The sequence below is a fragment of the Thamnophis elegans genome, chromosome 1 (assembly GCF_009769535.1).
Source record: "Thamnophis elegans isolate rThaEle1 chromosome 1, rThaEle1.pri, whole genome shotgun sequence".
Taxonomy (NCBI): domain Eukaryota; kingdom Metazoa; phylum Chordata; class Lepidosauria; order Squamata; family Colubridae; genus Thamnophis; species Thamnophis elegans.
The window spans coordinates 74934566-74960163 of NC_045541.1; the positions used below are offsets into that span (position 1 = coordinate 74934566).

Below are 25598 nucleotides of genomic sequence, written 5' to 3' on the forward strand. Positions count from 1 at the left end.
AGGATTGGGTGGCACCAGTATTTAAGAGTTTATTCTCAGTCTTTGGACCAATCAGGCTTTGAGAATACCCACACATGACCACTCCCTCTTTTCCCCTTAAAAGACACGTTCAGGTAAGACCAACGTTCTTTCTCATTATAGCCATCCTGCTCCAAATGTTATGTAATGATGGTAGCAGAAGTCAGTATCTGTGGTCCAGATCGGTATTGACATATGGAAGACTGGGACTTGGCTTATAAGAGGAGCAAATGTTTTAAATCATATAGTACATTAACAAATGTTCTGGGCCCTGGAATTAGCCTTCAGTCCCCTAACATCTTTGGAGTCTGTGCAGACACTGCATTTAGCTGTGTTGTGCTTCCATCTGTTGTTATGATGAATCTGCCATATCATCAGTAAGTATAACTTAGTAATCATGCCTGTTTGTGACATACAGTGATCACAGTGAGGAACACGTTGTTTATTTATAACTCTGGTTTATTGACAAATCATCTATGCATTCACTCAACTCTGGTTACTTTATTTGGATTGAAGGTTAGGACCAGATTCCACCCTTCCTCTGCTTCCACACTCATGGCTAGTACATCAAAGGCCAATCCACTAACAGGGAGGTCACTGATAGCCTATTGCACATGTTATCCAGGCCTTGCCTCCACCTCTCACCTTGGGATCTTGCCTGAAGCTTGGACCTGATATTCTGCCACCAACCAGTCTGTCCATTCTTAGTTCATGAGCCATACAAATGGTGATGGGCCAATTTGGCCTGCAGGATGTAGTTTGCTAACCCTTAATGTAGGTACATAGCCACTGTATTCTCAAACATTGGTGTTAATGAAGAAAATGAAACTGAGCAAGAGCAAGTATTACAGGATAAATATGAGGCTTCCCCCCAAAAAAATCAGTTAAGGAATATTTCAAAGTTTGTTCTGTGCAGATGCAGAGACTGATATATAAATACAATCACAGAGAGAGGACAGTAACAGGTAAACAATCTGTTTCTTTATAAGCCCCCATACTATAAAATGTATAGTTTGAAATGAAAAGGAAATATTTCAAATATTATGTTATGTGGCCATCATTTCTCTATCGGAGTGGTATGGAATTATATATTTTGTGTTTTGATTTAATTTCAGAGAGGAAAGGAAAATATACTCTATATTTTATATTAAGTTTGGTCTAGTAGTTAAGGTGCTGACCTAGGAACCAGGAACCAATTCTAGTCCTGCCTTATGTATGAAAACTGGCTGAGTGACTTTGAGTGACTTACTCTATCTCAGCCCAACCCACCTTACATGGCTGTTGTTGTGGGGAAATTAGGAGGAATAAACAGTATTGGCAATGTTTGCCATCTTGAGCTACTTATAAACAATTATAAAGGTGTGATAAAAATTATATCAATAAATAATCCCCTTATCAACACATTAGTAAATATGTTTTGAATGTATTTACTAACGATAAATGATATTAAAATGATTGTATTGGTAGTGTCAATGATTGTCTAGATCCATGATGGTGAACCTCTGGCACATGTGCCAGAGGTGGCACACAGAGCTCCATCTGTGGGCACGTGAGCTATCGCATGTACACTGGACCAGCTGGCCAGTGCATATGGGTGCAACAGAACATACACATGACAGCCAGGTTCTTCAGGTTCCAGTGCTCCAGAGTGCATGCGCACAGGCACAGGCACACGCTCCAGTTTCAGTACTTGGTGCCAAAAGGTAGTCTCTAGATAAAAACATTGAAATTGGTTAAATTTTGCTCACCTAATTTTATTGTTTAAAATGATGATGTTATCCATTCAGTTGAGTTTGACTCTTGATGATTCAATGGTAAAGTCTTTCCACATCTTCCAATTTTGCCCTATTTCTTTGAGCTTTTCTATGCTTTGGCTGGTGTCAGCTTTGATAGCATCCAATCACCATGTTCTTTGATGGCCTGGTTTCCTTTTCTAAAAATATTTCCAGTCTAAAATATAATTTCATGTGGCTAACATTTATTACTAACTAAACATTACAGTGATATAATAAAATGCATATTATTATAAATAAAATAGAAATGTTTATGGTATATTTGCTTTTGTACAATAATGAGAAATATAATTTAGCTTATGTTATATTGGTAAATGATAAATAATTGCAATATTTGTTTTCTCATTGGCATGTTTTAATGTCTCCCTTAATCTGCTTTTTCTTAAACAGGTTTTGGTCTATGCTGACTTTTTTGGCTCACATTATTATATATCTCATAATAGGAATTGTGATAGCTCAAAAAACATTTCCAAATATAAATTCTCGTGCTTTTTTCTACATTGTAACAGTCTACCTTTCACTGAATCTTGTAAGGTAAATACTTTTTTACTTTTGTGGAAATCGACTAACATTGCCTATCAGTTGTGATATTCTTAAATTGCTGTCTTCTAAACATGTAGTTGGAAGTAAGCCACACTGAAGCATGCAGAAATGCACATGCTCACATGCACACACACAGAATATTAAAACTCTTAGTGCTACAGTTATTGTCACTTTGAACTGTGAGATGAGTGGTATATAAATTTGGTAAACAAATAAGCTGTCAACATTTTTTGATCCATGCATTGTAATTTATTTTAGCATGGAAACCCTTGGTGTAAATTGCTCGATTTGGATGAATAGCTCTGTGATATCTCTGACAGTGAACATGAATATATATAGCTTATTCTCATTATTTCCTAATGAGTTGCATTGTAATCAAGCAATAGAAGAACTGTTTTCCATTAAATTTTTGCTCTTGAATGTAGAAAGTATTTCTTCTTCCACAATGGTTGAAATGAATTATGCCAATGTTTTAGGTGCTGCATATACCATGCCCATGGGGGGGGGGGGGGGGGCTTTATGAAAAACTCCAAAACTTCCGTGTGTGTGTGTGTGTGTGTGTGTGTGTACACTTTAAAAAAAAACCTTGCAAGTCAGATTCATCCTTCGTCGGGACATTATAAGCTGTGTTAGAACTCAGTAAATTATAATATAACTTAAAACCAATCATAGTGATCTTAATCAACATGGGAGTATTAAGATTTTGTAACACATAGCAGGTATTACAAAATCTCAATACTCCCATGCTTGGAAAAAAGGTACAGTATATATATAGTATTTGAATAATACATTGGAAATCCAGTGTAGCATAATGGTTAAATTGTTTATATGAAAGAAGCAATAACATGATATATTTTTGTTTAATAATAAACTTTTATATTGATTGATAAATGCAGTCTTTTATCTTATAGATGATAATGATTAATTATTTGTTTAATAAATTATTTTAATTTTTGATTAAGATATAAACTTTCACTAATATTTAAAATTTAATTTTGCTAATTTTTACTTTTATTTACTTAGATTTTTAGTTATTTTGACATTGAGTCCTTTTTTGAGTCGACTCGGCTATGGATTTAATTGGCGTTGGGGAGCTATTATTGTTTGGAGTGGAATGAGAGGCACTTTTACTTTGAACATGGCTCTTCAAATTAGCCAGACAGAAAGTGAGACTCCAGCTGAGGCTAGCATTAAGAATCAGGTAAAAATAACTTCGTATCTTGAAAAATCAACATTTCTGATAAATTTATATTAGAAATTAAACCTATGCAAATCTTTTTAGCAAAATGTCCTCTAGATCTGCTTTTTAAAGCCCTGAAGATAAGGCATACCAGCATATTGGACATTGTAATAAAAATATAGTTCAATTCGACTTGTAAAAATGTGAGATTTAACTTATATTTATATAGAAGTAGCTCTCAATTTATGACCATTAATTTAATGACAATTTGAACATGATTATTGCAGCATCCCTGTGGTTGTAATTGTGATTCAGGCACTTGGCAACCATCATGTATTTATGGTATGTGCAGTGTCCTCCGGCCATGTGAATATCATTTATGACCTTTCCAGCTAGCTTTCAACACGCAAAATCAATGGGGAAGTGAGCAGGGGAAGTCTCAAGTCTCACTTAACAACTGTAGTGATTCCCTTAATGATCACACCGAAGAGGTAATAAAATAGTGTGTCATCACATGTGCTTAACAACAAATTTTGAGCAGTCACTAAACAAATGACTGTAAATTGAGGATTATTTATAAATTATGTTGTTTTAAAGGGATGTAAACATGATCAAAAAGTATCATTTTTTATTTTATTTATCAATTTTATTAGTCACCCATCTTACCACAGGGTAACTGGGTTAATTACAATATTAAAAATATAAACGATATAAATAAAATACTACAGAAATATAATAATACATAATATAATAGCTAGAAGATGGGGGGAGGCAGTAGTTTGAAATTTAATTCTGCAGCTTGCTATTTCATTTGGATGAAGTTTGGAGCTACTGAGAAATAGAAAGCTTCTGAAGTTAAAAGAACATGACCTGACATTTAAGTGGCATGGATATTTGTAATACAATAAAATAATAGTTAATGTGGATTTCAAAAATTATGTTAGATGTACTGTATTGAGACTATTGAATTGATGTAAATCCAGGTTTCACCCAAAAACACCTTTGTAGTTTTTAAACAAATGTAAACAAACATAACACATAACATAAAAACATCTTCCATTCCATACAGTGTGTCGATTGATTACAAGGTTTTTGTGCATCTTTTCCATAATCATCCTTTAAATTTTATATAAGTCACATATTATCAGTCAAGTATATTTGTACATGTTATTATTATATTATAATATTTTCTCTAATATCATATATCAGCTTACGCATTTCAGCACATTCCATTGCTCATATCATCAATCTAATATATATGTATACAATTATTATGATTATTAAACATTCATCGAATATAGCTATTATTACATACTAAATTTAAAGTAAATTTATATTATGGCATTTCATTACATCATCCTGGACTCCTCCAATGGTAATGCACCTTTATACTCTATTCTACATAGAATTGTTTATCTTTTATAAGAAAAAAGTTTTTCCACATCATCTCCATGATCTTCACTTACAACTTATATAAAATTCCATATTGTCAATCTAGTATATATAAATGCATTATTATCATTATTAATTATTTGTTTAACTATAACTATTATTACTTTGTCTTATACATAATATTCAAAATTTAATTAAGTTTAGCTTAGTTTTATTGTGACATTTCATTTCATCATCCTGTATCCTTCCAGTAGTAGTGCAGTCCAATATCTCTTGCCATTTGTAGAATCTGTGTTCTAAATATTTCCTCGATAAGTCTTATGTGAACTTCTCTTGGCAACTTGTTGTTCATTGCATATTTTGTAAATACTCAAAACGCTCCATCTGTTCATTTCATCAGCTGGGCTTTGGTTATCACTGTTGCTTCTGCCAAAAATACTCTCATTGTTTCTGCCAAGTTTTCTCCCCTTTCTTCATCTATGTTTTGAAGCGTGAGATAGAGTTCCAGTTCGTCTACCTCTCCCTTTAGTGTTCCACATGTATCATTTCCCTCCTCTCTCAGTATACTGTCAGCATCAGCAATTTTCTCGTCACCTTGTTCATGTTTTTCTGCATTTTTTTAACTCTATCTTCAACTTGTTTCAACAATATTCTCAGTTCTTCCCTCCATTCCTTCTGTTCTTTGTTCTATAAACTCCAGATTTTTTCTATTCTTTCTGTACTTATTAGGATTTTTTGAATTTCTAACATAATTCTTTGCAATGTTAATTCCTTTTCTTCTTCATGTTGCACCATCTTTCCAAGTTGTAAACACTGCCACTAGGACCTCCAAGACTTTTGATAGGTTTCAAATAAATTCAGTGTTACTCCAAAAGAACACCTGTATAAACAAGATGTGTTTTCTCTCTGTCCCTTTCAATAAGCAAAGCCAATGGCCTTGAGATAACGGATGTAACCAAGCCTCCACCCTCTAGATGGCAGTGTTACTTCTTTTTTCTCTACTTTTAGCTCCCTCTTTAAGCTCCGAGTTTAGGAATAGGAAAAAAAGTGTTTAAAAGTTCCGATCCGGCCGAGCATTTAGAGGAAAGAGATTCTTAGTCCACAAATACAAATAATGGAAAAAAATAGAAGAAGGAGGAGAAAAAGGACCAGTCCAATTGAAAGTAAGAGGTATTTGTAAAAATTCCATCCATAGAAAAGAAACGAAATTAAAGAAAAAAAGATATAACACAATAGTTTTAATTGAAGCTAATCTGCCGCTTGCTCTCCTATCTTCAATTTTAGTTTTACTCTACTTCTTTTTGGGTGTTCTCTTCTCTAATAATAAAATTTATCTCACCAATTTTGACACACTCTCTCTCTCTCCTGCACTGTTTCCATTGCAGGGGGCTGTCCCAACATTGTGCAGCTTCATTAGCTGCTTCTCTTGTAGCCGAAAAAAAAGCTTCTCCTGGATCGATCAGGGGCTTTGCGATGCCCCTGAGATCAGCAGGACGTACTCTTCTCTATCACCATCTCTATGGGACGGTTTAGGTCCAAAAAGGACCGTCCAGCAACAGGGATTTCAACAGCAATCCTGGAGCTCCAAGATTGCATGTTGTGTTGTAGCGACGTCAGCCCCGGAAGTCCCCTTATATTCTGCCTCTTTTAATATTCTCCAAAATATTTCATTATCTAGGAGGGAGGGGCTTCCCACAATATACTAGAATTTTGTCAAGAGAAATGGAAAATAAAATCAAGAGAAGAACGAATGGCAGAGGGATATGTCAATGGTTGTCATATTTACAATTTTTAGAAAAATGTAAAGTAAACAAAATGTATGGTTTTGAACATTGTAAGACTAAGTCTAAGTGAAATAGAATCACATGTTCAAATGAACATATAATTGCTAAAATACATAAACTTTTGTTAAAATTTGAAACAAGATCCATAAGGAGGGCTAACAATTTTAGTTATAATATAGAGATAGAATAATGGGAAAGCATGATCTCTGAGGGAGCTGTGAGGTTAAGAAATATTATAGACAAACAAACATTTTCTTAAAGGTGCTAGCTAATTTATCCAAAACATAATAAAATAAAATTCTAGAAGATCAGGGAAAACAATATTTTAACTAATGAGGTTCTGCTTCAAGAACATTGCCTCAAGATAGTAATCAGTCTTTTGTGCTATAGAAGTGATGAATTGATTGTTTTGGAGTTCATACTACTCTTGGTTACCATGTCTAAACAAATAATTTGAAGGTATATTTTGTTCTGTTTCAGTATCCAACTTTTACATTTACATATTATCACTACAAAGGCTCTGTTTTAGCTATTCCAATTTTTGTTGTAATATCAATATGTATCCTTTATTATCTTGTTTAATTTTTATGTCATTGTGTTTCTCCCCAGAAACTTAATGCTCCCTAGTGCTTAAACCTACAGCTTTTATTGCAATTATTTTCTAATTCCCTCATTATAATTTCAAGAATAATAGATCTGGAGACAAATACATCCTAGTCTCAACTCCTTTTTACTTCTTAAAATTCAATTTTTACAGTAAATTAGTGTTTTTTGTAAGTTTTTTGTTAAAATATTGATGTGAACAATTAATGGCAGTGAAGGTGTGGATGGAGAATCTAAATTAACTCCTTTTCTTTTTCAGCTCCTTTTTTATGGGGACAAAACAAAATTCAGAATCCAGGACTATACTATCATAATTGGTTATGTTTGATTTTGTTTTGTCAGCTTATTAGGTGAAATTGTACTATATGTATCTGTATTATTCTTTCTACGTTGGCCTGCTCCCTTAAAATATGGTATCATAAATGTATGGACATTTTATGAGATTACTAATTATAACAATTTTTTGTGTTTCAGATATTAATGCATTCTGGAACAGCATCACTGTTAACCTTGATTATTAATTCAACCACTGTGAGGACGCTGGTTATAACCTTAGGTGACACATTAAACATATCATTTTTAAAAATATTTGTTTTTCTATTTAGTTTCTAACAAGTAGACTGTACATTTTCCTGGAAATATTTCCTACTGAATGCAGTTGGACATGTCTTAGTTAGTATGTCTGGGATTATGCTATTAATGTATTAAACAATGGCAATTATATATCAAATGCAAATTTGCAGAAAATTTAATTTGATTAATTTGTCAATCTAGCAAAATTTTAGTTAAATAAGAAAATAATATATAAAATACATCTACTTTCCAGTTACTTGAAATGGAACCCTTTAATGAAGTTTTTAAAGGCGTAATATTATCTGGATAAGAATTTAACTTCATATTTACAAGGAATTTCAAATCAAATTTAACAGGAGCTGCATACACAAACACATATGAATGCACACATAAGTATGCTATAAATCTATATTATATCTATTTTAATCACATTAAATTTTTATATTCTATCAAATCCAAAACATTATTTTCATGGTGTATGGCATTAATATCAACCCCCAAACAATTTACAATTTTAAAAAATCCAACAGATTAAAAATTAAATTAACCTAGAAGAGCAAAATACAAAAATAAATCAAAACGGATTGAAACCAAAACAAAACCTTGGCTCTGCAATCATCCTGTCCCTAAGACCTAAGAGAACAATCCGGTCTTCAATAATTTCCTGGTGGTGGGAGTCACATGATTATTTATAGATTATAATTTATAGACTATAATAAATGCTTACATATTTCATACACATTTCAGAATAACTAATTATTTTCCTCTTATTATAGGGCTTTGTAATATTACTCTTCCAAAGCGTATGGCAATGTTTAATGCTATTCAACGTATTAGAAAAATGGAGGCCAACACTTTTGCAATGTTAAAACTTGATCGATTTTTGGCTGATGCAAACTGGGCAATGGCAGAAAAAGCAATCAAAATAGATTATCCTTATAGAGTAAGTAATACAAACGTTAAATAAAATATAGTTTAGAAAAAACATAAATTAATATTATGGTATTTACATATTTGCCATGACTAAATACAAGAGATTAGCTTTTATCATGCGATTGAATTGGTCATTATTCAACTTGCAGTGAGGTTTGAAGTTGCAAATAAATCTAGGTAGATATGCAGAAAGGATAAGGAATTGAGTGGGAAAGGACAGTATAGTTTACTAATGACGAACCTTTTAGAAACTGAGTGCCCAAACTGCAACCCAAAACCCACTTATTTATCGCAAACTGCCAATGGCAATTTAACCTGAATATTGTTTTACTACTATAAACAAGGCAGAGTTCAGCTAATTGTTTTAAGAAAGATGTGATAAATGCACTTTTATGCTCCTTTGAAATATTACATTTAGCAACAATAAAAAAGAAAAAACATTTCTAATATAATTTCTCTCTTTCCCTCCCTCTCTCTTTCTTCCCCCTGTCTCTTCCTCTCCCTCTCTCTTTCCCTCCCCATCTCTGTTTTTCTTTCTTTTTCTTTCCTTCTCCTTCTCTTTCCCCCTCCCTCTTTCACACCTCTCTATCTTTTTCTGTTTTTCTCTTTCCTTCCCCCTTCTCTCTACCTCTCTGTTTCTCTCTCTCTCTTCTTCCCACCCTCTCTTTCTCTCTCTTCTCCCCTCTTTCTCTTTCCCTCTTTCTCTTCCCCTTTTCTCTCTCTTTCCCTCCCTCCCCTTCTTTTTCCCTTCCTCCTCTCTGCCTCTCTTTCTCCCTATCTCTTTCCTTTCCTCTCTCTTCTCCTTCCTTCCCTCTTTTTTCTCTTTTTCTCCTCTTTCCCTCCCTCCCTCTCTCTCTTTCCCTCCCTCCCTTCTCTCTGCCTCTCTCCTTCTGTCTCTCTCTGTGTCTTTCTCTCTTCCCCCTCTCTTCCCCCTCTTTCTCTCTCTCTTTCCCTCCCACCTTCTCTGCCTCTCTGTTTCTCTTTCCTTTTCTCTCTCTCTCCCCCCTTTCCCTCCCCCACACTTTCCCTCTCTCTTTCCCTTCCCCTCTCTCTGCCTTTCTCTCTGTCTCTCGCTGTCTCTCTCTGTCTTATCTATCCATCCATCCATCCATCCATCCATCCATCCATATCTATCTATCTATCTGTGCTCTCCTGCCCAGCTTCACGTGTCATGAGAATCCAACCACTTGGGTGAGTGGAGGCTGCAGGCAAAGCCAAGAAATCCATGCAAAATAAGGCAACTCCAACCTGGATCCTGTCAGGGAGATACCCATGCCTTCTCTCTCCCTCTCTGGGAGAGACACATGAGCCGAACATTTGAAGCCATGCTCAATGGAGTTTGCAAGTAGGCTCAACGGGGCTGCTTAGTGGAGAGGGAGACTCCCGCCTGTTTGGTTTGCTTCAATGCAGGGTGTGCCATAGGTTCACCACCAGGGGCATAGTTGTAAATGGAGAGAAACAAGTAGGGAGGAACTAGGTGGAGAGAGTGATATTAATATAGAATATAAAATCAAAAAATATTTACAATCCTCCCCTGATCATTATCATTGTTTCTAGTTACACTACTGTTCTTTTCTTCCTCCTGCAGTTAACTCCAGAAGAAATTAATCAATTGGTCAGATTACTTAGATGTCCAGAATGCAATGCAGATATTACATTTGAGAGAGATCCTGAACAAATTGCTGAAATGTTCGAGGAAGCCAGGTTACGTCTCTTAACTGCACAGATAGTTAGTATTTTTGTTTACCTTAATGTTTTTTGTTCTAAATATATTTAATGTATATAATCTGAGAGCAAAAATATTTAGCAAGCCTAGTAAGAGCTTTTGGAATCCTCTTACTCCCCCAATAATTCCTTGGTCACTACTATTAAATAAATTATTTATCCACCCAGAGTCATATATTTAAGATGGGTGGCTATATAAATTGAAGTAAGTAAATATACACAATATAGTAATAAAAGGTACCACCTACTCATACACTTGTGAATTGCATTTACTACTAAACCTGAGATGTCACTACCCGCACCCCACCTGTGAACTGCTTAAAGGGCCCTTCTAAAAAATAATTGGAAGAAGCTAAATTGTGTTTTAGTGGCGAAAAGGAGAAGAATCAGTTAATGATCAGTGGCCTAGTAAACCAAGTTGTTTATATTCTCTGATCTACTAGGAAGAGATAAATAATAAGGTCACTCAAATAGGTTTGTCAAAAACATTCCAGTGAGAACCTGTAATTTATACTGTTTTTGCTTTTTCTTTTGTCTTGCCTTTTCAGTATAGTAGGTAGGGTTGCATTGTAGTAGGCCTAAGGATAAATAAGTTCTGGTTTTCCTTTTGCTCAGGGCTGCAACAAGTTGCCAATGGTTTGTTGGGAGCCAGTGTATTGTTTGCATGTCTAATAAAATTTTGTGGTAGTTTCAAAATACTTTGGATGCTTTAAGGTTAGCAAAGTTTGGGCCACAACATCACTTACCTGAGAATATTTTTATGTAATGATCAGGTTCTTCTCTGGATCTGTAAGATACTCTGTTTATTATCCCTCATATACCACACATCTTCCTAATGAAAATCTCCAAGCCACAAGCTCTCCTCCCTTATCAGCTGAGCTAGGGGAGTAATTAAGTGGTTTTTTTTCTTTTGTCAAAGCATCTTGTCCTGTAAGCGACTGTTGGAAGGCTCCTGGAGTGGGGCGGAAAGGTGAAAGGGAAGTAATATGCTCCCTCCCATATTTGGGCACACCAGGTGAGAACTTGTGGCTAAGAGGTTAATACAACTGCCTAATATGTAAAAACAGCCCAAGTTCGAATCCAAGCAAGGATATGGCTAGCTGATGAGAGTTAAATAGCTTGAAATACATCTATACTAGTCTCCCTTCATTTATGTATCAGCAAAAACGTATACATACATACATACATACATACATACATACATACATACATACATACATGTGCAGTCAGGGGAGGTAGAGCCTCACCACTGTCATCATGAAAAGAAAAAAAATGTAAAAGGAAAAAGGCAAGAGCTGAGGTTAGGCTGAGCTAGTTGCTGCCAGAGTCACTGGATGACTCTGCTTAGTGCTTAACTGTTTAAAAAAGCCTCTAAAAAAGCGCCCTCTACAGGAGGAGGCAGAAGAACGATGTGCCTCATCTAGTCTGACTAGGCGTTTTATGATCACCGAGCAGAGTTAAGCAAGGGTTAAAAGCCTAAAAATTCTGACGTAGTTGAGGCATGTCGTTCTCCTGCCTCCTCCTGTAGAGGGCGCTTTTTTAGAGGCTTTTTTAAACAGTTAAGCAGAGTCATTCATAGTGAGGCAGCAACTAGCTCAGCCTGACCTCAGCTCTCGCCTTTTTCCTTTTACGTTTTTTTTTTCATGATGACAGGCAAGAGCAGAGTTGAAATCCTCTCTGAAACAGTTGGCAAAGGTACGTGTGGGTCGGAGGGAGGGGGAGTAATTCAAACTTCATCCTCCTAGTGCGGGACTTTGGGCAAAGGCTGGAGAGAAGTGCTCTCCCTCCCCAAGTGTAGTTTGATTGCAGGCAAAGCCACATTGTCTTTTCAAACCTGTAATCAGTGAAGCTGGGCTGGATCCTTCTGGGGCTGGGGGAAAGTGTGTGGCTCTTTGACTGGCTTCCTGCCTCCTCCTGTGGTCTCCCTGACTCCCTCCAATCCAACTTTGTGTGTCTGTGTGTCTGTGTGTTTATTTGAGAGAGAGTTTGTTTGAGTGAGAGAGGGAAGGGGGTAGGAGAGATAGTCCAATCCAATTTGTGTGTGTGTGTGTGTGTGTGTTTGAGAGAGGGGGAGGGAGGAAGGAAGGTAAGGGAAAAGAAAAAGAAAAAGAAAGAAGGAAATTTATTTCGCAAAGGAGAAAAACAAATGCTGCCTCTTTAAATCGGAACTGAGCATGCCTGGCTGTAGAATTCTGGGAGTTGAAGTCCACAAGTCTAAAACAAATTGAAACCCATCACTGTATTAGTGCCTCACCAGCCATAAACCTCACCGCATGTCGTGTGTGTGTGTGTGTGTGTGTGTGTGTGTGTGTGTGTGTGAGAGAGAGAGAGAGAGAGAGAGAGAGAATAATATAATACACACATATTTTGTAAACAGTATATTGACTGGGTCAAATCTTTTTTAAACAATGCTAACAGTAATAATATGAATAAGTATGCCTAATCCTGATCTTCCAACTTCAATAGTACCATTCTCTTTTTCTAATTCTTTATCAATTTTTCCATGAATTAATTTAAACATAAATAACATTTCTTTACACCATCTATTTGTTATCCCTTACTAAGTTACTAATATTTAATATTTTGAAAATTACTCATTATTCCACAATAATTTCAATATCCCAAATGTCTAGGACTACTAATAAACCAAATATTAACAACATTTAATCAATCCCGGCAATATATATAAAAATTCCCACAATTTCTAATCCTTAAATGTTTAAATTTGCAATATACTTTAACACACTATTAATATTAATAATACAATTGGATTAACTAATCCTAAATTTCCACTTACTAAGCTTAGTTTATTTTTAATTATAATAGATTCTATTATCTATTAATATGTATGCTGCTATTTTCCCTATTTGTATTTTCTATTTTTCTTATTATTAATATATTTTATCATTATCCATAATCTCTTAACCTATTTGGAGTTCCATCATTTATTGACTTTTTTTCTTTTTCTTTTTTTATGTTTTAAGTTTTTTATTTCCATTCCATTCTATACAATCACATGTTTACTGTGCATAGCCGGGGCATATAACATTGAATAATAAACACAGCCCTCACTTATATAGAAAATGCCCTCTACAATACAAGCCCAATATATCTCCTTGGCCCACCATACACCCTCTTTCAACCCCCTCCAACTTTCATTCTTCCTTCTTACATACCCCTCTACTACCTACTTCCCCCCCCTCTATCACTCCCTCTCTTAATCCAATCCCTCCCTTCCTTCTCTTCCTCCTCTCTCTCTCTCCTCCTCTCTCTCTCACCCTCTCCACTCTCCTTCTTCTTTCACTCAACTCCTCCCTTCGGTATACTTCTATTACCTTCCAATATATTCAGCTTGTTCTATTTTAACGCTAACATTAAAAAGCCACAGTATACAAGTGGAATCATATACCTTAAAATTTAACACATATTGTATTTCCCCCCTCCCCCCCCTCCCCCCAAACCCCCGCTCCCTTCCCTCCCCCCGACTTCCCAGAGCCCGTACACGGTATAGCATTTTAACAATCACAGTCTAAAATATCCCAACATTGAGCTCAGCTTCTTACTGTTACCCAAATTTTGAACAGTTTAAGTTATTACTAATGTTAAACATAAACTATCTGGAGTTTCTTAGTCCCATAATGAGCAGTTTACATTGTTCGTATACATTAAACTCAGCTTCTCACCATTACACAAATTTAAACAGTTTGCTTTGTTCTGTCTATTTCCAAACCCATTAATTTTGTTCCCTTTGTGCCTCCTCCCTCTATAACACAATTTAGATACATTTCGAGTTTTTCCTTTGATTTCCACTTCCAACTCTTTTTTTTTTTGCCTTGTATTTATATCCATATATATATATATATATATATATATATATATATATATATATATATATATATACACACACACACACACACACACACACACACACACACACACACACCTACCTTCTCGCACCTATATATGTATATATATACGTACATATATATACATATATATTTTTATATTCATCAGTACTCCTCTCATATATGCTTTTCTTGTGTCTCCTAGAAATTCCCTAAATATGCCCTTATTCATATTCCGAACATGATATTCAGATAGCAATTTTTACAATCATTAACATATTTTTCATATCAAAATAGCTCACATTCGACCTCCGAGATCTTCTTACATGCACTACCCTTCCCAATTCCATCCAAACTGGGCCATGATCCAAAAAAAACCCCACCACAATCTCCGTCCTCTTCACCCCAGAAAATAAATCATCAGTAATTTATATAAAAGTTCATAATTATCCCTCTAGTCAATATCTTTTCTTCAGTATGCAACTATGTCCTTTTTCTTTTGCATGACAGAAGTCACAAAGTATTGACCATGTTCAAGATTAAGACTGTTTAAAATAGCAAGATATTTTCTTTCTCTTTTATAAAAAGTTCAGACATAACTCTTTAATCAATGGCCAATAACTAATAACGTTGTTGCGGTCTGCCTTATTTCCCCATTCATCTGGTGGTCGTACCACTAGGTCCTTGTTCTCTAATCCCTTGCTCTACCGGGAGGGAAGGATGATGCTTTCTATCTTGTAGTTGTGTAATTTGTTGTTTATCTTGTCCTTCTCGTTGTCTTTCTCTGGATCCAGATGATTCAGAATGTCCCACCTTCAAGGTCTTATGATAGAAATCTCGGGCTTCCCATACAGAATTGAGGCGATATTTTTGCTCACCAAGTGTAATTATAATACCAAATGGCACATCCCATCTATACTGTATCTGACGGTTTTTGAGTTCTTCCACAAGAAAAGCGTAATCTCTCCTGGCTCTTAACATTTGGGGTGGTATTTCTTTGAAGACAATCAGATCCTGTCCGCCAATTTGTAGCTTGGTATTATACAACTTTTGTAGTATCCTATTTCTAGACTCTCTTGTAGCAAAATATATGATTACATCTCGAGGAAGCTGTCTCTGTTTTGCCATCCAAGAATTATGGCGGTAAATTTTTTTTAATCTGCCAATCAAAGTTGATTCCCGGTCTTCCCACCAGACGACTGAAGGCCTCTGAGAAAATCTGTTTCAGGTTCTCCTGTTCCCTTTCACGCAGTCCCCTGATTCTTAATGCAAGCTCCATCTTTTTATAATTTATCATAATGATTTGTTTTTCTGTATTTTCAACTTTTTGTTGCATCATTTCAATTTTGGATGTCAAGTTGGTATTGGCTTTCTCCAGAAGCTCTAGCTTATCTTCCATTCCAGCTTTTTCAACTTTTTGTTGCATCACTTCAATTTTGGATGTCAAGTTGATATTGGCTTCCTCCAGAAGCTCTAACTTATCTTTCATTCCAGCTTTTTCAACTTTTTGTTGTATCACTTCAATTTTGGATGTCAAGTTGGTATTGGCTTCCTCCAGAGGCTCTAGCTTATCTTCCATTCCAACTTTTCCAACTTTTTGTTGCGTCACTTCGATTTTGGATGTCAGGTTGGTATTGGCTTCCTCCAGAAGCTCTAGCTTATCTTCCATTCCAGCAACATACTCTGTCAATACAGTTACAAATCCTATCATGTCCTCCTTTGTATTAGCAATCCTAGTGTCAAACTTGGCAGAAAAGTCTGTAATAAGTTGCTTTATCTCCTCTCTGAATTCTCTAAATGTCTCAAAAAGAAATTCTTTCGTTAGCAAATCTCCAGTAGGGGACGTAGAAGGTAAAGGCTGCGACTTCATGCCAAATGCATGAGGTATATTGCTAAAAGAACGTCTCCCCGACTTTGATTTTGGTGCCATTATTTCAAACAATTAGTCACGTATTACTCGAACTCTGCTGGCCCATTATGTAACTTGCAAGAGAAGAAAGTGTTGAGTCCCCCCTTTATTTGTTCATAGAAGTTTTTCAAAAAATTTCAAAAAGGAGCGTTGTAACAAAGCACATCTCGAAAAATTAGCATTGTAATGAAACAGTTCACATTCATCTGTGTTTAAAATATCTCTATATTGACAAGGAGGCTTAACAGCTTCTAAAAATTGATAAAAAGAAGAAAAAGAAATTCTTGGCAGGTCTTCAAGGAAACAATGTTAATTAGTCAGAGAATGCTGTCAGGCAATACCTTTGATCTTTCTCTCTGTCGGCTGTGCCAGGAAGCTAAAAATATACAAATGCCAAAGCTACGAGATCGCCATCTTAAAACCAATTACACAAAGTTCGGTCTCTGCCTGTCTTAATGGGAGACGTGGATCTAGGAGGTAATTTCGCAGAGGTCGATTTTGATGCCATTATATCTTTGCTTTAAGTAAAAAACAAAGGAAAACCCCGTTGGAATGTCTCTATATCAACAAAGAGTCTTTGAAAGCTTCAAGGGAGTGTTATTCCTTTGATTCTGTGCCAGGAAGTTGGATATATATCATTATAACAAATGCGGAAGCTATAAAATCACCATTTTGAAAACAATTAAACAAAAGAGTTTTTTATAACATTGAAGCTGGTATTTTTGATAGAGAAAACAAAAAAAAAGTTCTCAGGTTTGGTCTCTGCTCGTGTTAATTTTCAATAGCCTAGTTTCAAAAGATTGTCCTGAGGGGGGGGGGTGTCACTTGCCTTGTACTGTAAAAAACAGCTGAGAAGATCTGACCGGAGTTAAATGACTCAGACTTGGCAGAATCTCTTCCTCCGTTCACAGCCAAAAAAACCCTGCAAACTTCAAAGAAGATTCTCACCGACTGAGTCGACTGCTCTCTGCTTTTTTCTAGCCTGAAAAAAGAGATATCTAAGGTATTAAATAGATAACGAACCAGAACTCTGGAGGCAGCTCAAGTAAGCTGCCGGCGGCGGCAAGCCCCTCCCCGGAAGCCTCCATTTATTGACTTTTTAATCACCCTTTTATTTCTCTCTCTTGGAGTCTTATAACTCTTTTTGAGGAACTATGCTTTTCTATGTTCTGAGAAAACAGTGACCTGAGAAGCAAAAGGAAATCAACTTTATTTCATCCAATACTTGGTATTTTCTATAATAAAGAGAAATTATATGTGTTGTATGACCCTAGTAAGCAATTAGTTTTAAGATGGAAAAACATTCTCAATAGCTATTACAGATAATTCAAGTTGACTTCCATTTAAACAGCAGAATGATGACAATCCCTGTTTTTTCCTTCAGAATTAGAATCGTTGAAGTCCAAAGATAAATATCAGTTAATAATGGTTGGTTCAATCTCAATTGAAGATTAAGCTTATCACTTATCAAAATAATATGACATCAGAGATTAATAACCACATAGAACTGCTCTTTCAAATTGGATGTGATAGTGCTTCTCAGTGGAGTCCATAAGCAGATTTAGTAAAACTAATACGGTCCTTAGACTAGATGCAATATATATATGGGTTAATTTATGGGTTAATTATTCAACAGTTCTGGAATTCTACTTATTCAAACTTTTTTTAAAAATATAGGCTAGTTATCAGAAGCAATATAACAGTGGAATGCTGAACCAAGATGCTGCACAAATATTGATAGGTGCAGCAGAAAGCTATGTCGATATTAATGGAAAGTAAGTGCTTAACAATTAATAAAAATAATGCACATGCATCTATTGTAATTAAATATTTCAAATGAGAAGAGTAGATACTATAATATGTTGATGCTATTATTGTAATTAGTTTTATTGACCTGTATAAAATGTTACAAAAATGGAATTCATTTTGTTTATTTATTTTATTTAATAAAATTTATATGGCTGCCCAACTCACTCATTGACTCCAGGCTGCTTACAAAGATAAAAACCCAATATAAAAAACAGTGACACCCCATCCTCTTGGCAGATATACATTTTAAAAAAATGCAATTTAGATGTAACAAAAAATATATAGATAGCTGTAAAATACCATAAAAGTGAAATGAAGCAAGTTACAACTGTCACTAGTTACGACAATGATGGGCAGAGTCCTACATGTCTAAGAGTTCCTGGATGAAATCCATTTGTATACTAAACAGACCTGCTTCCAAGCTTAATCTTGAAAGACCAATGAAGTAAAGAGCTTTCAAATGAACTCAATTCCTGATATTTTTTTATTCACAGCTTGGGAGTTCAGCAAAGTATTTATGAAAGGATTATAATGTTTATTTCTTTGGCAGTAAATAGAAAGCAAGCTGCGCAAAACTAAAAAGCTATTTTATTCAAAGATTTGAAATAAATAGAATCAAAAGCCAGAAGATCAAATCCTGGATATGGGAGGGTGATTTGTAATTAGTCTTTTGGAAGGAGATGATACTTACAAGAAAAGGATTTTTTGCTAAGCCAAACTTCAAGGAAGGTAGCAGCTCATATAAATTATTGGCCTATCAATTGAGAAAAGGACATTAATTTAAGGCATAAAGTAGCATGTTTCAAATTCAAAAGAAATGGCAAATCAAATTTATTAAATACTATTCTCAACCATGTGGAAAATATATGCCAACTTTGGAGAAAATTAGAGAGTATTTGAATACAACACACATGAGATGTACAGATCAGCAAAAGGAAATGCTACAAATATTACATTAAACAAAATCCTGGAGAAGAACTTAAACTGTTTGTTAAAAGCAGTGGTTGGATTCAAATAATTTAACAACTGGTTCTCTGCCCTAATGATTTCTTCCAACAACCAGTTCACCAAACTGCTCAGAAAATTAACAACCAGTTATCCCGAAGTGATGTGAATTAGCTGAATACCACCACTGGTTAAAAGTGTGTATCAATAGCAAATAACAAAGATAATAGCGAATAGAACAACTATAAAATTTTCAATCAATAAAGATACCAGATAAGGATATCTGCTTTGTTTCTCATTTACTATTCTTGATTGCTTTGGAAGTATTAGAAAATAAGTTTTCAAAAAAACAAAACAAACCAGATAACAGGTATCAAGACTCAAAGAGAGAAATAGAATTTAAAATAGTATGCGGATAATGTACTAACTATTATGCAACTGCAAAATGCAATAAAGGATGAAAATAATGGTTTGGATGAATTCTCAAGGTAAACATACAAAAAGCAAATAACAGAGTACTTAATTCAAGAAGAAGAAAGCTTTGTCCAGAAAGATTTGGGTTGTTAGCCAACAAATATTTGGGATTCTATTTGACAGGCAGCAGTTAATTCAACTTGCAATTTCAAAAGTATTAAATCAGATTATGGAGAAAAGTTAAAAAAATATTTTGACAGTGAAAATATTTAAAACATTTTATTAAATTAGGATCACTAACATGAATATATTATCTACATTGCCAACAATATCACACTGGGAAACCACTCGTTGAATATGCAACAACACTAAAATTAACAGTATATATTCATAACAGAAATTTGACTAAATTTAAGTAAGAATGGTTTCTGATATACATATTCACATAATAAGCCAAACTCAAACCTAGCAGTATAGTTTTCAAGGGGGAAATAATAGAAACAGTATTGAGAAATACAATATATTTATGTTACATCAGTCACGTAAATAGGAAGGAATTTAAAATTATGATATGTGATTTTCCCAATAAGTCTTTTTACTGATTATTCTTTACCTTTTTCCTTATTTTTTCATTTTCCCTTTTTTCCTTTTTTTCCTTTACATTGTTATGTGCATTTACAATGGTGCTAAAATTTTGTGAACTCTTTTGTATATTCAGTACTTTTGCATAAAAATTACCTGAATTGTGACCTATTTTCCACACATCCTATAACTAGATTTAAGAAAAAACTATACATGTCAAAAATATTGTATTGTTCATTTATTTATTGAGAAAAATAATCCAAAGCAACATGCAGGTAGTTCTTAGCTTACTATCACAATTGGAACCAGAAACTTTGTTTCTAAGTGATGCAGTTATTCAATTTTATAATCTTTTTTGCCACAATTGTTAAGTTAGTCACTCTAGCTGTTAAGTAAATCTGGATTCATCCAATGGCTTTTCTTGGAAGCTTCTGGGAAGGTCACAAATGGCAATCACATGACTCTGGGATCCTGCAATGATCATAAATGCATACTGGTTGCCAAATACCTGAATTTTTATCACGTAACTGTGGGGATGTTACAACAGTCGTAAGTGTAGACCACACATAAGTCACTTTTTTCAACAATGTTGTTAACTTTGGTTGTTAAACTAATGGTCATAATTCCAGGATTATCTGTGTTTGTGGTAAAAGTATTGAGAATTATCTTGTATTCACTTTTTACCTTCTGTTTTAAAATATATGCTTTTAATTATTCCAGGTTTATGAATATTCATGAAGTAAAAACTTATTGGGAAAGCAAAGGCATATTGGTCACAATTAAAAACTGGCTAACTGAATGGGTTCACAGTGTGAAAGAGGAAAGTTTTAAGCCATCAAGGTTGGTATACTTAATAGATATTAAAATATGTATGATGAGAAATACTAACATTTTATATAATGGTGATGCATATACTGTTATATCCTAGCCTTAATAATTGGGATACTGAGTAACTAGTAATTAAGAATTACTGAGCCCAAGTACCCAGATTTATTGAAAAATAGCTTTCATTCCAATTCAGCAAGATCTAGTCCTGAAATAGCAAGCAATGTTGTTGAATGCAGAAAAAAGGAACGGTAACAAATTATGTTCCAAATTGGAAACTTGATGTCAGGAAAGCTAGTAGAGACTAGTAATCAGTTTCTAAGGCAAATTTATGGGGAAGAATGTGGAAAATTCTTAAAGTTAAGTTACTCAGAAAATTGTGACAGTCATGATCACAGTTCTAAACTGACAGTTCTAAGTCTATTTATGAATTATCATTTGGATGGGTCCATTGAGACATTTAGTTTACTTGCAAACTGGGGGAAAAGATTATTTAGTTTCAAAGGAATTTGGCTGCTAAATTTCTTTTTTTAAAATATAAAGACCAATGCAGAGATATATAAAGAGAAAGAAAGAAAAAGCGCAGAGAAAACTACAGTTAATGAAAAAAATAACACAGGTCTGCGACTAAAAAGCTGTTTGATTATTTTCATCTAATTTCCATGTATTTTGGTGTGCTGAAAACAAATAAAATATTGAAAAAACTCCTAGACATCATGATTTGCCACAACATGGAAAATTGTCTTCAAATTTATCAATTTTTTTTAATTTTTGGTATTTTTTATATTATGGGTTTTTAACCAAATTTAAAGTCCAAATTACTATTAATTAATTCACATAAGGCCATTTAAGATATAAAATGCCAAAAAACCTTTAAAGGGTTTGTCTGAGTTATGTAAAAGAAATATAGCACTGTAAATCTAATGGTCAGCAATATATACATAAGCTAAGCAAGTTTTAAGTCTGTGCTTCTAATGGTAGAAGCAGTTAATCTTTCCTGAAGAATCCAGTGGGAGGGAGACACAGGGCAGATAGCAGCATCTCCAGTCAGTGCAGGGGGCGTGGCCCGCACTGTGACATCTCGTGTACAGACACAGAGCTGCTCTCTCCTGCATTCCACATTTGTGCATGAATCATCATCAGGTTCTTGGTTCTAGGCTGTTCACACTTTTTCATCACAATTCATATTAGCTCGTCATTCTTCAACCGTTATGTTATGGCTCCGCGAAAGTGTATTAATTTGCCAAACAGTTTCTGTTTCATCTGTGGTGAATATACAGTGTTGAAGCAACAGCAGAATATTACAGACTTTGTGAAAAAAGTATATTTTGCACACTTTGGACTAAAAATTGGAGATCAAGATAAAGTTTGGGCGCCTCATAAAGTGTGCAAAGGGTGTGTTGAGGACCTCCAAAACTGGTTCAAGGGTAAGAAAAAACCTTTCCGTTATGGGATTCCTGTGGTATGGCGAGAGCAAAAGAACCATAGTGATGACTGTTACTTTTGTTCATGCAATGTGAAAGGGTTTAATTCCAAATGGAAGCATTCCATTTCATACCCCAATCTTCACTCAGCAATTCATCCCATCCTCCATGGCACAGATATACCAGTACCCAAACCCCTTGCTACCTTGGAAGAGATACCTAGCTCCGATGAAGGTGAAGTCATAACTGAACCTGATGATGAATCAAGTTCTGACTTTGAAGATGATACAAGACCAAAATTGTTTTCTCAGGAGGAGATGAATGATTTGGTAAGATACTTGAATCTTCCCAAAGATGCCACTGAGTTACCAAGGCTGAATCAAGGCTGAAAAGCAGGAATTTATTGTTGCCAGGAGTGTCATCTTCATGGTTCAGACATCATGAAAAGAAGTTTGTTCGTTACTTCGCCCAGGAAGACAAGTTGGTTTATTGCATCGATGTCGAAGGTCTGATGGGTCAATTTAAAATCCAATATGATTCAGAGCAATGGCGTCTTTTTATAGATTCTTCTAAAAGAAGTCTCAAAGCAGTTTTACTCCATAACAGTTTTTACGCTTCCATACCTGTAGGTCATTCCATACATTTGAAGGAAGCCTATGAAAGCTTGGAATTGGTTCTTTGTAAATTTAAATATGAAGACCATGGTTGGCAAGTGTGTGGGGACTTGAAGGTCTTGTGCATGCTGCTCAGGCAACAAGCTGGCTATACCAAATACCCTTGTTTTCTGTGTCTATGGGATAGTCGAGACCAACAAAATCACTGGACCAAAAAGAGTTGACAGCCGAGGGTGCTAACAGTCTGTGAAAAAATGTCCTCCGAGAAACTTTGGTACCTTCCCATAAAGTTCTTCTACCACCTCTCCACATAAAATTGGGATTGATGAAGCAATTCATAAAATCACTTCCAAGAGATGGAGAATGCTTCAAATACTTGGTCACCAAGTTTCCATGTCTGTCGGAGGCAAAATTGAAGGAAGGTGTGTTCGTCGGACCAGACAGAAGGCTTATAGTTGATCAAGAGTTTGTCAATACCATGACGGATCCTCAAAAAGAAGGGTGGATTGCATTTTAAAAAGTCGTACAGAAGGTTTTAGGCAATAACAAAGATCCTCACTACAAAAAGGTCGTCGGAAGAATTCTGAAAGCATTTCAAGCTTTAGGTTGCTTGATGAGTTTGAAAGTGCATTTCCTCCTGTCGCACTTTGATTACTTTCCTGAAAATTTGGGAGCTGTGAGTGAGGAACAAGGTGAACGATTCCACCAAGACATTAAAGAGATGGAAAGGAGATACCAGGGAAAATGGAGCATTACAATGATGGCATTACTGTTGTATGCTTCAGAGAGACATTCCAGATGCTACTCACAAGCGTAAATGCACCAAGAGGAGCCTCACAAGGAAGAGGAATCGAGTTTAGTGTGTGTAGGTGAGCTCATTTCAGTTCAAAAAAAGGTTTTTTAATGAAAATATTGTAATAAAACTTTAATTTTATAAGTCTATTTCCATTTATTTTGAGGTATTGCCTTATTTAACATAGTTACCTAAATTGTCAGGAAACGTGATGTCCTATGACAAAATGGAGGTTATTTTCGGATTCAGCACACCAAAAAACATAAAGATTACATGGAATAACCAAAACAGCTCTTGGAAAAAATTTTTTTGCAGACCTTTACAGCAGTTATGAAGTCATTATTCTTCCTCTTTAATATTACAAAAATCCCTTCAACCCCTTATTCAATGCTTTTGCAACAATCAAATTCAGAAATCATAATTTTTACTTTTTTTCTTATTATCAGCAAAAAGTTTTCATAAAAGTTTTCCAGTCTTTTATCAAAAATACATCGTAAATCGAAGACTATCTATAATCTGAAAATGGTTATCATAATAACTATTTTGTAGAAATATTATATTTGATTTCTCTTCAGATCATATAAATCATCTTGGAAATACTTAGAAACATCTATTTCTAAGAAAGATCTGTGTCTTTCTGAAAAGAACATATATTCCTTGGAATCACAATTTTATACCTCCGTATACTTATAATCCCTCAACATCCTTAAAAAATATTTTGGGCAATTTACCTCATGTTGATGTAATTCCTTTGACAGAAGTTGTATCTTTTTGTGGGCAAAGCACTCCATTCCATTCTTTTTTATTGTGGTAATTTGAGTTCACTTATCTATTTAGCATCTTTAACTGTCCATAAAATCACAGAATTGGATTCTTATTGAATTATTCAATAAGAAAAATCTTTGAGAGCAAGATTTTTGGACAGTGTTGATCACTGTCCATAAATAGAATTAAGAAATGAAAAGTAATGGATGCTTAAAAGACTGTTATTAATTGCATGTTAACCTTTTTTTCTTTCACAGAAACAGGATTATGAAAATATGTTACCAATTAGTGACAATGGAGGAATTTGAATATATATGTTTCACGGTAACCCTTTTGAACTGTTTTCCAATTGCTCTTTACTTCATACTTTCTACCGATACACCATTTTTTCCACAACTAAAAATGTGCAACTATTATTTTCTGGCTTTGTACATACTGGAAGCTTTATTGAAGGTACAAACTACATAAAGTAATTATATATTTCTTATTAATAATGTAAATAAACATGCCTACTATATACTCAATAGCCAGAATATGCATTTTTGGTTTATTTGCAATAGAAAAGCAGGTTAGAAATGTTGTAAATATATGTTATTCAAAAGTATGTATTGAAGCCTAAGTGTTTTTTATAAATATAAAATATAGTGCTATCATTTCTTCAGTGTTTTGCAGTAATTGCTTTTCTAAACTTAATATTTTGCCTTTTGCTGAACTTTAATTCAAGCATCGTGTGATCTTATCAAGGTGATAATATACGCATATATTACAATATGTTTTCTATATGTTTCAAGAACAAGGGAAAAAAAGAGAGTAAGCTGGAAATATGAAAGAACCATTAACCAGCCAAGAGAGATCAGGAAATCAGCTACAATGGAAAGCTAAACTATTTTTATTGAGATATATAATAATATAATCTATTTTATGGCTTGAGGTTCACATGTTGCTAGTCCATAGTTCAATAATTTATTATGTTGACCACAGGCCATAACAACATGACATATCAGAAAAGAAAAATAAAATTGGTTAACAATAAAATTGTAAACAACAGTAAAGAAAGCATACAAAAGAATTAGGAATCAACTAATACTACAATTGGGGGCTTAAAGTTTCATTTCTAAATTGAAAAGAA

At 34.6% G+C, this 25598-nt stretch overlaps 1 protein-coding gene across 1 annotated transcript in view; it reads left to right on the plus strand.

Annotated features, from left to right (window-relative positions):
• The window catches only part of LOC116505435 (sodium/hydrogen exchanger 10-like), a 104101-nt gene that overhangs the window by 38563 nt on the left and 39940 nt on the right, over positions 1-25598 (plus strand). The window contains exons 10-17 of the mRNA XM_032212670.1: positions 2202-2345; positions 3378-3555; positions 7788-7869; positions 8663-8833; positions 10418-10548; positions 17976-18073; positions 20769-20888; positions 24727-24922. Of these exons, the coding sequence (XP_032068561.1) occupies positions 2202-2345; positions 3378-3555; positions 7788-7869; positions 8663-8833; positions 10418-10548; positions 17976-18073; positions 20769-20888; positions 24727-24922 (1120 nt within the window). The remainder of the gene's footprint in view (positions 1-2201; positions 2346-3377; positions 3556-7787; positions 7870-8662; positions 8834-10417; positions 10549-17975; positions 18074-20768; positions 20889-24726; positions 24923-25598) is intronic.